At 42.3% G+C, this 17,451-nt stretch overlaps 1 protein-coding gene across 1 annotated transcript in view; it reads right to left on the reverse strand.

The window, feature by feature from the left end:
- SRPX (sushi repeat containing protein X-linked) overlaps positions 1-17,451 on the reverse strand; it is a 36,505-nt gene that overhangs the window by 1,775 nt on the left and 17,279 nt on the right. The window contains exons 4-8 of the mRNA XM_033201410.1: positions 13,695-13,821; positions 9,557-9,678; positions 8,644-8,823; positions 5,481-5,614; positions 2,979-3,100 (exon numbers count right to left, since the gene is read on the reverse strand). Coding sequence (XP_033057301.1) covers positions 2,979-3,100; positions 5,481-5,614; positions 8,644-8,823; positions 9,557-9,678; positions 13,695-13,821 — 685 coding nt within the window. The remainder of the gene's footprint in view (positions 1-2,978; positions 3,101-5,480; positions 5,615-8,643; positions 8,824-9,556; positions 9,679-13,694; positions 13,822-17,451) is intronic.

Below are 17,451 nucleotides of genomic sequence, written 5' to 3' on the forward strand. Positions count from 1 at the left end.
TCAGGGAAGAAGGGAATAATTTATATTTTATCCCAGTGGGGAGCTAAATTGCAAATTCACTCCCAGTGACTAGAAATGAAAAAAAGAGGACATGACAGTGCCTCTGCCAGGTTTCCTGCAGTGCTGAGAGGGGAGCTCAGAAGTAGATGACTGCAAAGTGCATTAATGAGTTCCGAACACGCGAATGTAGGCTGCAAAGTAAGGTGTGAATGAAGAGATAAAATGCTCTGCATCTTTAAGAGGAAGGGTATTGAGTTTACTTTTGGGAGCATGGAGGAGTTCTGGCACAGGGAGCTCTCAGGAAACAGAGGAATAGGGAATATGGTGGCTGATGCCTGTGGGAAAGGGTGACCAATAAGAAATTGGAGCGTTCATTTTTTTTTTATAGTGCTTGTGAGACTAGGATGGGAACCCCCGCCCCCACACCACCACCACGGTGCCACCATCTGCTACCACACACATTCCTGTGTAAGTCTTGTGCCTTGATTGACACAGAATGTAAAGGGGGAAAACTGTCATGGGAAGAGCTGAGTGGTTGGATCAGCAGGCTAGCAGCAGCCACAGGAATGCATCCCACTAGGGCCGAAAGACCACAGAAATCTTGGGGATGAATGATCAAACACCACACAAAATCGGGGATGAGGTGTGATGCCGACAGTATGTCTGAGCTACATACGTGTCTGTCGTCAGATTGGAAGGAGTTCTTCCTGGAAAATCTTCCAGGGAACACTGTAGACTCAAAGAATAATGTGGGTATAGAAATTATGGCTTTCTTGGTCCCTGTCTCCCTTGAGATTGCTGGAAAATTCCTCTGGAAAGCATGAATCAGATCATACCTCCAGATAAAAAAGAAATGAGGGCAAGACAGAAGGTAGGTGGTGACCCTGCCACCCCAGGGACCCAGTCTCTTCTTTCTGTTCACTCCCTTCAAGGGTTTTATCATGGCCTCAGTGCTATTTGAAAATAGTCTTATAGCCAGACAAAAGAATTTTTAGATTATGCAGGCATTATGCTTTTCCTTCTCCTCTTTCGCTTCCCATTCTTTGCCTAAATCATCTTTTTTCCTCTGCACTAGACTCCAAGGTGTCTAAAAAAACCTTTCCAATTCAAAGGGAAAAAGTTCTTCCAAGCTCTTTGTTTCTCACTGATATGTCTGATAACACAGGCATGCCGGCCTGACACAGAATCCATTAGGTAATGCACCTGAGTGATCATTTCTGCATGACATTTACCCGGACTATCATCCAGCTGCAAAATAGAGATTGGCCCTTTTCTTGAAGGCTGCTGGGCAAAAGTTCTATTTCAAAACTGTGAAGCCTTTGGTAAAAAACTAGGCCAGTGGCCCTCACCATGTGATCTCTTGGGAGTTCATTAGAAATGCATATTATCGGGTATAACCAGAGACCTACTGAATCCGAAACGCAGTTTACAGCCTACAGTGTAGACTCCAGCAATACGTATTTTAACAGGCCCTCCAGGAGATTCTGATGGAGGCTACAAGTTTGAGAATCACCATATAATGTATTTAAAATCATCTTCTGCCTATAGAAGTCTATGGTAGCCCCAACATACACAATCTGAATGGCAAATATTTTTTAATCGCATTTTTCTGTTCTTCAAGTAAACACATCAAGATTTTATGAAGATGACACACATACAGACACATTCAATCCAAAACCCATTCAGAAAATTCTGCAACAAGTTTTAAAAAATCATTGACACACGATATGAGCAAGCAGTACTAAATAAGCAACAGCTTCATAAAACCTACTTTGAAAATATTCACCATAAATATTTAGATATCAACACAACTCTCTGTCTTAAGTTTTGTACAGTTCAACTTGAAGTATTTATACACTAACTGTAAATATACAATATACTTTTAAAAGCTGTTATCAACTCTGGAAATAGTAAGGCTGTTTCAATGAAATTTTGAGTCATTTACTCCACTTAGCGCCAACATGGTGCCAGGTACTGTGCTAGGTACCGAGTAGCAAACATTTGAAAGCTCTGCTACTGATGTGCTACTGAAGTCAGTATGGGGAAGTGCTACATGCAAATGCAGTAAAATATAACAAAAACAAAAGCATATGAGTGTACCCAGCCTTCTCCATTCATCAGCCGACTAAAGAGAACTCATGAATCCTCTTATTTCAAGTTGAACTGTACAAAACTTAAGACAGAGAGTTGTGTTGATATCTACATATTTATGGTGAATATTCTCAAAGTAGGTTTTATGAAGCTGTTGCTTATTTAGTACCACTTGCTCATATCCTGTGTCAATGATTTTTTAAAACTTGTTGCAGAATTTTCTGAATGGGTTTTGAAAAGGCTGGGTGAGAAAGGAAGATTTTAAGGAGTTTTGCTTCAGTCTAATTATCCATTTCACAGTGGTCAAGAGATGCAAGTAGAAATTTGGGTTATTCTGAAACTATCTTTTGGTTGTTGAATTCTGCTTCTTTAATACATCATTATTCAGAGACTAAAATCCACAGCTCCAACTTTGTAAGGGTTATGAAAGTAAAATATAATTGTTAACATAGAGGTATGAACAAGTGTTCTGGACGAATGGAGAAAAAAGAGACCAAGCCTGGAAAGACTAATTGGATGCGTGCTCTTCTAATAAGACCAAGGATTGCTTAAGTCTTTTTTTCAGCTCCTCCTCTCCTAGCCATCCTTCCTCCATCAACCACACACACACACACACACACACACACTCACACACACACACACGTGCACGAAGCAAAAACGGTTGGTTGGAGGGGGTAAGAAAGAAAACACTGGTAATTACCCATTGCACAATTTATTTGAACAAACAGCAACATACTGATTAGCATGGTTATAACACTCCCAGAATAAAAGCAATTAAACATTGAAGGTTGCCTGGACTCAATCCTGAATAGAAAGAAACCAGGGAACCTAATCAGTTTAAAGTGCATTCATAGGGGATAAGATTTAAGAACAGAAATTTCCCCTACCTGAGCTGCAGCGCTAGGGCTGGAGGCATAATCTTTGCTCCTATCCTGCCAATGAGAGTCGGGAACACACCCACCAGCTCCACCACGGTGATGTGTCGAAGATCAAGGCCACACTGTGCTTGCTGGGAAAAAGAAAACCCAACAGGGGAGGTATGAGCGTGGCCAAAAAAGACATCCTTATCAAACTAGAAACCGACAGAAGTAGCACTGGCCTGTCTCTGGAAGTTTATTTGCTCACTCTGAAATGTACTAAAAACAGATGAGAAATTGGGGTTAAGCTAGTGGCTATAAAACCTAAATACCTTTCCTAGAGGAATCATTCCGATATGGCTTGACAGTGGGATTTTGAAAACCTAAGCAAAAGGGCAGTCTATGTATTTCCAGACAGGGTGAGCCCTCGAGTGAGTCAAATTTTCTAAAAAGTGTCCAAGACCACCCCAGAGGATTCTAACTTTTTCTTTGCAAGGAGAGAAGACTACTCTATTTCCAGAGTCCACTTCTCTGCCCTGTTTCCACTCTCCACACTCCCCTGCCCTATGCCCTCCACACCCAATCCCAGAGGGGAAGAGGATAAAAGGTTCCAAGCCTCTAAGCTGGCTCTTGCCAAGAACCTTGGGAATGTGGCCCAGTCAACCACGTGTCAGCAGGGCTCATCAGGAATGGCAATGGCAATACAAATAAAAAATTTTTAAAAAGTAATGTAAGACAAATATGATGAATTTGGCTAAATGGGAAAAGAAATTTTGAAGTCTTGACAGATGAAAACATCAAATATGTTTTACCAAAATTCCACTGAAACGTCCCTACATGAGGTTACAGAACTGGTTGAAAAGTTAAAAAAAGTTAGAAATAGGCTTTTGTATTACTCTCACTGAAATGCCTAAGTTAACCAAACCTTTCTTTGAAGGCTCTGGTTAAAATGCAAATGTAAGTATATTTGGAAGAGGAGGTCACACCAAAACATCTTGATATTAAATATCTTATCCAACCAGTTGTTAAGTTAGCAAGTGTCTGAAGGGATGGGACAGACTAGAGCGATGACGGCAATCTTTCTCTGTAAAGGGCTGGAGAGTATTTCAGGCTTGGCAAGGTTGGGTGGCCTCTGTCCTAATCACTTCACTCCATCATTGTAGTGCAAAAGTAGTTATAGATCATGCACAAATGAATTAGTGTGACTGTGTCCAATAAAAGTTAATTTACCGAAACTAGCCAGAGGTCACCATAGTTTGCTGACACAGAGGAAAAGCAAGTTGTTTGGCTTAATTCATTTTCCTATGGAATAAGAACAGATGAGGAAATGCATGATCATGGATATAGCCTGCAATGCCAATTTCCCACAAAAGAGAGAAGTATAAGCTTGTCTTTTCTGAAGAGCAGGCCCCTGGCTGGGACAAGGAGATACAAGGGGAGGTAAGCTGGTGGGGACTGGGGGTAAAGATGCAATGAATTTGGTTACTATTAGGGAGCTCACAAAAACCTTATATGGCTCTTCAGAGTTCACAGGCAATTCTTCAAGTACGTGGGAAGAGTGAAAAGAGACTTCTTATTATACATTTTATTAATGCTGACATGAGAAGTAAATTGTAGCCCTTGATTAAATCAAGACTGTTTTAAGCACTTAGTTCTATCCACTGTAACAAATGAATAAATATTCTCTTAAAAAAATGTGCAGCACTGTATCCATGGCACAGCATACATCCTGCCTCTTTAGTATTCAGTGAAGTTGGCCACTCTTTTGCAAACCAGCTTTAGGACAAAAGCAAGCAACTTCTAGTTTGATCCTTATAGTTTCTAGTCATCCTTCCCCACACACCCAAGATGCTGGTTGCTCATTTAGTAGCTACAAAATTTACATAGTTGAGAAGGACATATTTCCCAGAAAAGTGCCCATCAAACTTTAGAGTGCTTAGGAATCACCTGGAGATTTTGTTAAAAGTGTAGATTCTGACACAGTAGGTCTGGGAGGGGCCCTGAGAATTGGCATGTCTATCAAGCTCCCAGGTGATGCTGATGCTGCTGGTCCAGTCCATGGATCACACGTTGAGAACCACTGTGCTAAAAAAAAGGGCTGTCACCCTCTGAGAGTCAAAGAAATTCCCTGGGGAAAAATGTGGGGACCGAGGGCTCCTGGATTCCTTTCATCTCTTGGGCCAGCCTTTTGGGCAGGCAGCTAATTGATTGCTTTCAGCCAGGCATATCCTGGACAGGTTCAGCAAAGACAATTGTTCTGTGGCTAGGCCTGGACAGTATGTCAATTAGACTTATTGGTGAAGACAGGCAAACCTCATTAGTTGGAAAATGATTGGGTTAACTCTAAGGAGTCAATGTTAATCAGGTTATGGCCCAGAACCAGAAATGAATGGTGGTAGCTCTAAAGTGCCAGTTCCTGAAACTCACTGTAAGTGGATTAGGCACTGAATCTGGTCTTTGCTTTTAGTGAAATGGCTGGGCCCTTCCTGTTAAAGGTCTCCCTGCCACCACGGCCCTGCCTCGAGGACTCACCTGCAGCATTCCTAGCTGGAGCCGGTAAAGGAGGTTTCGGGCTGTGGGTGTGGACACAATGAGAAGTCTCCTTTTCTCATAAAACTGATCCAGAAGTGCAGCTGCCGTTCTGACGCCCACATTGACGTTCATGGCTGTAACCAGAAATGGCCACATGAGTCAGAAACCTTCTACTTGTTCTGGCTCAACAGAGCCTATGATGACACACAGGACTATTTGTGTAAGAAGTAAACCCTAAGATAAGGATTCAAGTGTAAGTAGTTTATTTGGGAGGCGGTCCCAAGAAGCACTTGCGGAGGAGTGAGGAAGTATATTCATTTCCTCTTGCTGCTGTAACAAATCACCATAAACCTAGTGACTTAACATAATACAAACTTATTATTTTAGATACTGCAGGTCAGGATCGAAAAGATCCTGGCCTCATGGAGCTAAAATCAAGGTGTTGGCAGGGCTATGTTCCCATGGTGGTTCTAGGGGAGAATCTGATTTCTTGTGTTTTTCAGCATCGAGAGACCACCTTCATTCCTTGGCTAGTAGTCCCTTCCTCCATCTTCAAAGACAGCAGTGTAGTATCTTCAAATCTCTCTTCTCTCTGATCTCTCCTTCCATCATCTCTTTCTATGACTCTGACAGCAGTTCTGCCTCCTTTATATAAGAAGGCTTGTGATTATATTGGGCCCACTGGGTATTCCAGGATACTCTTCCCATCTCAAAATCCTTAACTTAATTACATCTGTAAAGTCCCTTTTTTCATGTAAGGTAACATATTCTCAGGTTCTGGGGATTAGGATGTGGACATCTTTGGTGGACCATTATTCTGCTTATGTCAGGAAGTGAGACAGTGAAGGAAAGAAAACAATACCAGTTGGTTATCAAGCAAGTTGTTGCTGTGGGCATTTGGAATTCACTCCCACTGGGGAACCCTAGGAGATGATATACAACATACCTCCAGAATTAACCCACTGGAGGGAACTGGAGTATTTATACAATTGCTCCATCATTGTTGAGGGCTGCTTCTAGGGCCCTAGCTCTCCATCACTTCAGGCTGGCTCTGTGCATGGGCTGACAGTGCTTTCACAGCCAGGGAAGAAATGCTCTCAGACAGAGAGACCCAGTTAATTGCAGTAAGTAGCCTTTTGAACATAGATGCGAATGTGAAAGGCATATGGGCCAAGCACCATAGTATCTGCTGGGGAAAGGGGTGCAGAGAGGCGGAAGGGTAAGAGAATGGGCAATGGCCAGGCTGGCTTTGGAATGGCTCAGAATCTCTGAAGTCTGCCTCCTTGGTGCAGAAGGGACAAAGCAATGTGGGGCACAAAGGCCACAGAGCAAGCAACACAGGCATAGAGGACATGGGACAAGGCAGTTTTATAATAGGTCTTCCCTTTAATCAATAAATGACAACTAATTCTAGCTGTTCAAGGTCAATGAAGGATGTTATATAGATAGGCAAACAAAAGGCTTAGCTCCAAAGAAGAAATAATATGAGAAAAACTAGTAGACGCCATGTATGATTTATAATCTTGGTTTTCATATTTCACATTTTAGGTTTGCATTGAAGTATTTGTTCATTCACACATTAATTCATTCAGCCATTATATACTGAGTGCCTGCCATGTGCCAAGCTCTATGCTAGGTACTAGGATGTCACACTGAGTGATACACAGTTCCTGCCCTCTTTCCTGCCCTATTCCCTGCCCCAGGGGCTCAGAGTCTACGATAGCTCTGGTCAAGAGAAATACAATGTAAGCCACTATGTTTAATCTTAAATTTTCTAGTTGCCTCATTAAAAAAGTGTAAAGAGACTGGGTGCAGTGGCTCACACCTGTAATCTCAGCACTTTGGGAGGCCGAGGTGGGCAGATCATGAGGTCAGGAGATCAAGAACATCCTGGCTAACACGGTGAAACCCCACCTTTACTAAAAATACAAAAAATTAGCCAGGCGTGGTGGCACGCACCTGTAGTCCCAGCTACTCAGGAGGCTGGGGAAGGAGAATCACTTGAACCCAGGAGGTGGAGGTTGCAGTGAGCCAAGATCGCACCACTGCACTCTAGCCTGGGCGACAGAGTGAGACTCCAGCTCAAACAAACAGACAAAAAGAAAAAGTATAAAGTGATAGGTAGAAATGATTTTATGTTTTATTTAACCCAATATATCCAAAATATTTCATTTCAACATGTAATCAATATAAAAAATTAAGATACTTTACATTCTTTTTCACACTAAGATTTTGAAATTGGTATATATTTTACACTTATAGCATATCTCAATTCAGAATAGCCTCATTTCAAGTGCTTAGTAGCCACATATAGCTAGTGTCTACCATGTTGGACCACATAGGTCTCGCAGCCTGTTAGACACCACACCCCAGGCCTTAATGCCACATGGTAGGGAGTCTATAATAGGTGTGTTCTTTGTACTTTAACACATGAAATTGAAGAATCTCAGGCATTTAGCTGATGGTATATATGTCTCTCTGGCACTTAACTCTAAATGGGGGCTTCAATTAAAAGAAAGGGATAAAGATGAAAGGGTACCAGGAAATGAGAAAAAGAGAAGTCTATAATTTGCTGGCTAGCCCAAGTTTCAGACTCATTACCCAGCCCAATTTTTGTTCATCAGGAATAAGAGCTGGCATAAGGCTTTACCTGTACCAGGCACTGCTCTATTCCACTGTTCCACAGATGACCTAATTTAATCCTTACAACAACTCAAGAGGTAGATGAGGTATTATTTTCTTCATTTTACATAGGAGGAAAGATTCCAAATGCCCAAGGTCTATGTGACTTTCATGCCAGGTATGATATTGTCTCTACATGACAGTGTACTGGCTTTAGAAACAAGATCCTTACATTTCTAGAACAAAGGAAACTACAGCAAATTTTGCTGATTCATAATGTCACCAAAGGCTGGCCCTAGGTTCCTACCTTGAGCTTCTTCCTTAGAGGACATGAAAGGGAAATTAGAGGATAGGCAGAAGCAAGACGGATAGCAGATGAGATGAGCTGCAGCAGGGATCTAGGGACTATGTTCATCCACTCAGATAAAGAGGGATGGCCATGAACTTCTCAAAGTCTATGAAGGGAAACCTCTCTTGCACTGGAATCAAGAACCAAGGGGTTTACAGGTTCTGCTGCAGGCTGGAGGGGCTGCATACATACCTGCACAGGTGGGCTCCGTGCCAGACCAAGCCAGGTTGGATTGACATACTCGGGCAGGGCTACCCTGGAGCTCATAGCCGCCGATGCAGGAGAACTCACAGGTGGCTCCATAATTATCCCCATCGCTGGAGCACTTCATGTAACCATTCTCTGGGGCATTGAGTTTGCCACAGCGTTTGACTGTAGGGACACAAGTCCAGAGGGGTCTCAGTGCTGAGCTCCCATCCACAGAGTAAGCAGAAAAGGTGAGGATGCAGAGGCATCAGTTTTGCAATCAGGCTTCTACATCAGCCTGTGAAATGAGTGAGGGAGGAGGGATGACTATTTGGTCAGTGGGTGAGCCTTGCAATGGTCACCCATCCATACCAATGAGACCACTGATATCAACTGGTTTAGCTCCTAGTGTTATAGATGAGGAAGTGAAGTCCAGAAGAGTAAGGAGTAAAGATGGCTAGCAATTAGTTGCCCAAACCATCAGGCATAAAATAATCCTTAAAAACATTTTCTTTCATACCAATGGTTCTAGAACACTAAGAACATGTTCTCTTGGTGGCCCAAATTAGGGGGCTCCTATTCACCCTAGTTGTAGATGGACTCACAGGCTTCAGCTGGTCACCTAAGCTCAGGGATGGAAAAATTATTGAATAATATTCTTCCGGGACAGTCAGCTATGGGCTCCTGTAAGACTAGTCCTGGGAACTCCTTAAATAATCTGGCAACACTGACGCCCATCCATATGTGTATCATGAAATTCAGGCATTAAGATAGGGCACTTCCCCAAGCCTCATTAGAGGCTAATCTAAAGCTGGCAAGTCTACCACCACAGTAGGCACTTGAGAGAGTTCTGGCTTGAGGACCTGCTTCCCTTTGCTCTTCTAAAGGGAGGGGGGGCGGACAATAGCAGTATTCTTACCTCTTACTTTAACTCGAAATTTGCAAGTGCCCTTATTCTCAGCTCTGTCATAGACTGTGTACTGGATCTTGTGGTCTCCTTCTGGAAAGTTGGAGCCTGGGGGGAGGCCTTTTAGAATGACACTTAGAGAGGAAAAAAAAAAATCAGAAACAGGAAAGATGACATTATGGATCTGACAAGCAAGTGATGACCCCCCACTCTTTACAGGACATGGAGAGACTGAGGGGCAACAATTAGACTAGCTTAAGTAGAACAAAAATTTCTTGAAGAATAGAATCTCCTAAGCTTTAGTCTGTTTTAGAAGAGCAGTTTGTGACCAGAAAATGGAAGACCCAAACTACTGAGAAGCTTAGACTTTTTTCCGGCTGTAGGGTAGAATGGTATGGAAGTGGGGAGAGAGGGGAGGGAGGATGAAAAATATAGGGCCCAAGTCTCTTCCTTCAATCTCACTCTTGTTCCAGGTGGGACCTGAATTGCCTCACTGTTGGGAAGACAAGGGAATTTTCTGTGAGGAAAATCATTAGAGAATATAGTCCAAGCAGTCACTGGCAATTTGGGCCTATAGGGTGTACTAGAACTTTCTCTGTTCTTTCTATCTGGGACTGTGGAGACCTAAAGGCAAGTTCTCTGTGATTCCTTGGTTATCCTAATAACTATAATAATGACTAAAAGTGTTCTTTGCACTTACATAAATCTTACATGTTAGGCATGGTTCTAGGCATTTTGCAAATATTTATTAATCCTCCTCATTTAATCCAACAACCCTATTAGGTAGGTAGTATTATCTCTATTTCACAGATGAGGAAACTGAGGCACAAAAAGGCTAAAGAATTTGCCCAAGGTCACACAGCTAGGGTGACTTCATCTTTTTTCTTGGCTGCCTAATGAGAACACCAATAAGTATAGCATGATCAAAATCCATGTTCTGTTTTTCAATATACATACAAATTCCCCATCTCCCTACAGTTCAGGGAATGATGAGAATATGTGCCAATAATGAACACGTGGTATTATCATTGTCACCACTGAGGAAAGCCTTACATGTGGGGTGAGGTGGCTGTTTACCAGGTATGAGAGAGGGGTCGTGGGAAAATTTTGAGACATGCTGCTGTTGGCTTTAGATGCTTGAAGGTCTTTAGAAAGCACAACTTAAATTCAGATCAACCTGAGAGGAGTGATACTTCAAATATAAGTAGATGTAACCTCTCTGAGACTTTGTTTCGCCTGTGGCATGCAAACAGCAGAAGGAATAAATAAGGGAACTCACAAGAAGCACTTATCTCAGAGCTTGACACTAGAACCTTCTCCCTCACAAGGGAGCTATAGAGCAGTGGCTTGGATAGGAAATGGCGGAAGGGGTCATAGGAGAAATGCCAGGGCAGCAAGGAGCCCAAGTGAGAGCTGTAAAGGGAACAAGACAGCCTTCTCTGAACTCCGCATCCTGTTGGAGTGCATTCCCATCGCATCCTGCTCTAAACCTTTCTGGCCTCTGGGCTGTAGAACCCTGGAAGCAGACAGCTGCTTTGAACAAAGGGACAGGAGAGTACTGAGATGCTGTTTTAAAATGTAACAATCCTGCCAGGTGCGGTGGCTCATAAATGTAATCCCAGCACTTTGGGAGGCCGAGGCGGGCAGATCACCTGAGGTCAGGAGTGCAAGACCAGCCTGGCCAACATGGCAAAAACCCATCTCTACTAAAAATACAAAAATTAGCAGGGTGTGGTGGTACACACCTGTAATCCCAGCTACTCAGGAGGCTGAGGCAGGAGAATCGCTTGAACCTGGCGGGTGGAGGTTGCCGTGAGCCGAGATCGTGCCACTGCACTCCAGCCTGGGTGACAGAGTGAGTGAGACTCTGTCTCAAAAAATTAAAAAATCAAATAAAATGTAACACTGCTAACCATATTACACAAGTTACCCACAAAAACAACAAAGTGAATATTCTCACAAAGCTTATAGACAAATAGAGTCATCTGATGGCTTGATGTTTTGTGTTTATTACACAGGATTTCAACAGCAGTCAGAGTTGCAAAAATCTAAAAACCTACTATGTGGTAGGGGCTGGGCCAGGCATTGTGCTAGACCCTGAAGAGTCAAAGGTAAATAAAACGCAATCCCTGATTATGTCAACTTACCTTTCAATTCTGATTGCCTACATTTTCTCCAAAGGGATTCGTGGGATGTGTATGTCATAGCAAATACTTTTGTAATGGTCAAACTTTATCTTTGAGAAGTTACAATGGGAGAGCATAACTAGTCGTATTACTTAAGCTAGATGAGGCACTGGGGGAAAATTATTGGAATGTAGGAACAAAATGTCCTGCCTCCTCTCACTAGAAAATGTACTGTTATTGCCTAATCATTGTGTAAAAATGTTTTGTCATGCACAGCCTGGGTTGATAGGATTCTACAAAGTCTTTTCTTGCTTTATGGATCACCAGGAGATAAATTAGAGGTATCCTTTTATCTACAGATGAAAACTCAGTGGGAAGCTCTAATATGCCCGTAAACTTTAAGGCACAGATATGAACATGCTAACATGAAGTGGTGGTCTCCAGGGAATATGAAGGCCAACCAAACAGTTGCAGGGATACAGGCCCAAATGCTAGATTAGAACAACACATAGCTAACCCTCACAAAGGGATCCACCCATTTTTAAAAGCTTCTTAACAGTGCCTCTCATTGTGGTTGGTAAAACAAACATACCAACAAAAAGCAACTCAGATATATGTCAAACTATGAATGAAATTGGTCCAGGAGAATGGGGTAGAGGTGGGGAAGAAAGCAGAAGATACTTTCCCTTTTTTTTTCTTTTTTTTTTTTTTGAGACGGAGTCTCACTCTGTCGCCCAGGCTGGAGTGCAGTGCAGTGGCACGATCTCGGCTCACTGCAATCTCTGCCTCCCGGGTTCACGCCATTCTCCTGCCTCAGCCTCCCGAGTAGCTGGGACTACAGGCACCCGCCACCACGCCCGGCTAATTTTTTGTATTTTTAGTAGAGACGGAGTTTCACCGTGTTAGCCAAGATGGTCTTAATCTCCTGACCTCGTGATTCGCCTGCCTTGGCCTCCCAAAGTTTTGGGATTACAGGCGTGAGCCACTGCACTCGGCCGACACCTTCCCTTTTTTTAAATAAGCATCTGTAAGCGTCTGATATGGTCAGGAGTTTTAAACATAAATTTAAAAGCTTTGAAAGAGATAAATACAGCCAAAAAACAAGGGTTGAAAAAGTTCTGCACCAAACTGTACTCACAGAGCACAAGAGCGGCAGCCTCTGGCACCACCTGGGAGACACAGATGACTTCCCAGTGCAGGTCATGGCCTGGGGGCAGGAGTAGGGTCTGCCTGGGCAGGCAATGCAGGTTACTCTATCCCTAAATTAACCAACTGGCTTCCTCTTTCCCCTTCTGTTCCTCCTTCCCTTCTCACCACCCCTTCTTTTAAATTTTTTTTATTTTTAATTTTTGTGAGTATGTAGTAGGTATATGTATTTATGGGGTACACGAGATTTTTAAAAATTTTTTTGAGATGGCGTCTCACTCTGTCACCCAGGCTGGAGCACGGTGGCACAATCTTGGCTCACTGTAACCTCAGCTTCATGGGTTCAAGCGGTTCTCCTGCCTCAGCCTCCCGAGTAGCTGGGATTACAGGTGTGTGCCACCACACCTGCCTAATTTTTGTATTTTTAGTAGAGAGAGGGTTTCACCATGTTGGTCAAGCTGGTCTCAAACTCCTGGCTTCAGGTGATCCACCTGCCTCGTCCTCACAAAGTGCTGGGATTACAGGCATGAGCCACCACACTCAGCCAAGATGCTTTGATACAAGCATGCAATGCATAATAATCACATCATTCACCACCCCTTATTTCTCTTTTTTCCTTCAGTAAGGATTTACTGAGTGCTAACTATGTGCTAGACACAGTTCTGGGCATTAAGGACATAGCAGTGAACATATTATAATAGAGACAGGCAATCAACAAATACATAGGTAACATATATAGTATATTAGGTAGTGACCATGCGGACCACATCTGAAAGCATAAACAGACTAGCATATATACACTCCCCTACTCTGGGTAGCAAACATCTCACACTCACATAAAAGAGACAACATCATTTTATCTGCCAAGTTTCACTTACTCAGTAAGAATGCCATCTGCTGTGTCTCTTCCTTCGGGTGTCTCCCAGGACACCCGGACTGTCAGTTTGTTGGGTTCTGCAATGCGTTCTTTCACACTTGGGCACTTGATTCTAGGAGGCTCCATATCTGAAAATATAGCCAAAACATTCTCATCATCATCAAGAAATATCTAGTCAAACTAGGGTTCAAGACCCAAAGTTTAAAATACCAAAGCCTCTGGGTATTCTCCATTTTCAAAGAGTTTGTTCACCCTATATATTCCCCTTTTCTCCCTTCATAATGCTTTTACTCTCCTGCTAAGTTTTGAAGATTGTTTAAATACTCACATATGCAGGGCTAAACCTGCAATCAACTGGCCTTGCGAGGTGTCCTGTGGGTAATTCATTAGTTACAGCCTTTCCTCCCCATGCTTCCAAATTCTGCCTATTGATGGCCACATGGCAGTTACTCAGCTGAAACTAGAAGTCATTTGGTTTTAGTGAGTACTTCCTGCTTTGAGGACAGCATCATGGAATATTAGAGAAAGGCACTCTAGCTATCATCTAGTCAGATTCAATTCAAGGCAATAAATTTTTCATGAGTACCAATCTCATCCAAGGCTTCATTCCAACTGCTGGAGTTGGGGGTGCACAAAGGCAAGAGAATCATGTGCTCCTGACATTTCAGGGATTTGCCATGTATTGGGGGGATTACATTACCACACATGAATATAACATGAGGTAGAAAATGGCAATGCCCCAGGCAAGGTAAAAGTGAATGCTATGGAGGTATAGAGGAGCCGCCCAATTTTCTCATTTTACAGATGTGCAAACTGAGGCTCAAAGAAATTCAGTGATTTATTTAAGACCACACATGTAGATAATGGCACTGTGAATTATAATCTAAGTCAGGGCACTTGCCACCAGAACAAGTTCTCTCTCTCTTTCTGCTATCTATTATCAACATATTGCTTAATATCTTAAAATAGGCAATGGTCTGTCTGGGTCCATTCTCCCCTTGAACTGCTACTGAACTACACTTAGGTTTTGTGTTCTGGGACAGCAGTTTTACTGTGGCTCTGGACCTCCAAAAGCCTCCCAAATTTCTTCAAGTAGTTTCTCTATGTGGTAATAGGAATTCTGCCTCGATAGTCATAACAAGGATGGGTGGTTAATGAGGGCTCAAAGTAAATGAGATGTCAACTCTACACTGGGTTGTATTTCATCTTATAGCTGAAGTGAAATCACAGGAGGAAGTTCAAATTTCTGCAAATTCCACTTAATGTTTCTGAACAGGTAGAGAATGTATTTAAAGAGGGCATAGCAAATTAAGGACATTCAGCTTCACGTTACTTTACATATCAACTGATAAGTATTAAGTGCTATTACGGCCTTAATGAAAGTTAAATGTCCTTTTGATTCTGAATGACAGATGTCTTTGAGAGACTAAATGCACCAAGTAAAATTCTTTATATACTTTCTCCTGTGTCTTGTCTAATAATTTCTCATTTTATTTAGGGTAAGAAGTTATGAATAACTTATTAAACAATTTTGCCTTCAGCTATCCAAATTCATTTTCATTCTATGTCATGCTTCAGTGGGGTGTGAACTTAACAGCCTTAATGCACCAATCCTAAATTGAATAACCACCATATTTTGTTGAATCTAAGTCACTCCTAATTGTGAAATGCATCCATATTTCGGGGATATTAAAAGGTAGAAAAAATATACTTCTCAGAATTGATAAAATAAAGTATACAAATACTATAATGAAATGGAAGATGCCTTAAATGCATTCAAGATGTCTATTCTCAGTTGCTAAGTTTTTTGAAAAATAATTTAATTTTTTACTATGATAGGTGAGAGAAGACAAACTTATAATTCAGATGAACATTTCACAGAAAGACAAGTATATAATGACTGCCCCCTGCTGGTCAAATATAGCTGGCAATTACATTATAGAAAGTATATTTATTGGCCGGGCGCGGTGGCTCAAGCCTGTAATCCCAGCACTTTGGGAGGCCGAGACGGGCGGATCACGAGGTCAGGAGATCGAGACCATCCTGGCTAACACGGTGAAACCCCGTCTCTACTAAAAATACAAAAAACTAGCCGGGCGAGGTGGTGGGCGCCTGTAGTCCCAGCTACTCCGGAGGCTGAGGCAGGAGAATGGCGTAAAACCCGGGAGGCGGAGCTTGCAGTGAGCTGAGATCCGGCCACTGCACTCCAGCCCGGGCGAAAGAGCAAGACTCCGTCTCAAAAAAAAAAAAAAAGAAAGTATATTTATTAGCATATAGATTTCACTGTAAAATTACATTGTGTTACCATATTTTCTTGGAGCAGCATGGTCAGAGTGAAAAGCAACTTAGTCTCTGTCAGGTAAACTAAATGTCTGGGTGATACATTGTTGTTTGTTTTCTGTATCTAGATGGACTAACAGTGTAAGAACACAGGCTCCAAGATAGGTTATCTGGGTGAAGAATCTCAGAATTTCCCAAAGCCAGCTTATCTCTAGCTAATAATGATCAGCTGAACTGGCCAAGCTTTTCAGAAACAGTGTTCTTCCAAAGAAGAAACAAGAAGAAATAAATCATTACAAATAATAACTAATGTGGGAGGAATCCTTCCTACATGCCTACCCCATGCTAAGTATCTTCCCTATATTAGTTTACTGAATTTGCACAACCATCCATTAGACTAAGCAGTGTTATTAGCGTCCCCATTTATAGATTGGGAAGAAGCATTTCCTCTCTTTTGGAATTTCTTTGTGGTCTGGGATTTTTAAATGCCATTACATATTTTGAAGTTATTTTAATAAACCAAACCCTTTTGTGTGTCTGCCTGCTGCTGACCTAGTGTTTTCCGCCAACCTTTGCACACATACGGTTTTGTGATGGCCTGTCATAGCTTCCCCATGAACCCTTGAAGAGCCTGCACAGGACTTGATCCTGACACATTCTCAAGCAGCTGCCTTCTCTCTCAGCTGATGAGACCAGCTGGTCTGCCCTTCAGCTGATGCCCCAGAGACCTAAGTCTGTTATTACCCAGATTTGGCCCCGATAGCATTTTATAAGTTATACATTTCCATGAATGAAAGGAACAAAGTTACTATAGAAACATAATGACTATTCCCTGTTGAATTAGGATGCCTGCAATTTATAAAAATCTTGAAACCTTCAGTGAAAATTCTGGCCTCTGTGCTCTGCCTTATTCATTGGAGACATCTGACAAACTGTCTCCCTTCTCTGTGCTCTAGTTTTCTCTGTGCATATAAAATATGAGAAACAAATATATTGCATTGTATCAACTACTATTTATCTAAGAAGCTGGATTTTTTTTTTTTTGAGACAGGGTCTCACTCTGTCACCCAGACTGGAGTGAAGTGGCCCAATATCAACTCACTGCAGCCTTGACCTCCCAGACTCATGTGATCCTTCCGTTTCAGCCTCCCAAGTAGCTGGGATTACAGGCATGCACCACCATGCCTGGCTAATTTTTTTATTATTTATTTATTTATTTATTTATTCACTTATTTTTGTAGAGACAAGGTTTTGCCATGTTGCCTAGGCTAGTCTTGAACTCCTAGGCTCAAGCAAGCTGCCTGCCTTAGCCTCCCAAAGTGCTGGGATGACAGGTGTGAGCCACCAGCACTCAGCTGAAGTTGAACTATTTACTTGGAAATCCTTGACACATCTAACCAGGTACGTAGTGGAAAGAAGGAAGAGGTTCAAAAGGACAATGTCTTGGCCAACAGATAACAATAAAATGCAAGGGAAGC

Source organism: Trachypithecus francoisi, unplaced genomic scaffold, assembly GCF_009764315.1.
Source record: "Trachypithecus francoisi isolate TF-2019V2 unplaced genomic scaffold, Tfra_2.0 Lachesis_group6, whole genome shotgun sequence".
Lineage (NCBI taxonomy): Eukaryota > Metazoa > Chordata > Mammalia > Primates > Cercopithecidae > Trachypithecus > Trachypithecus francoisi.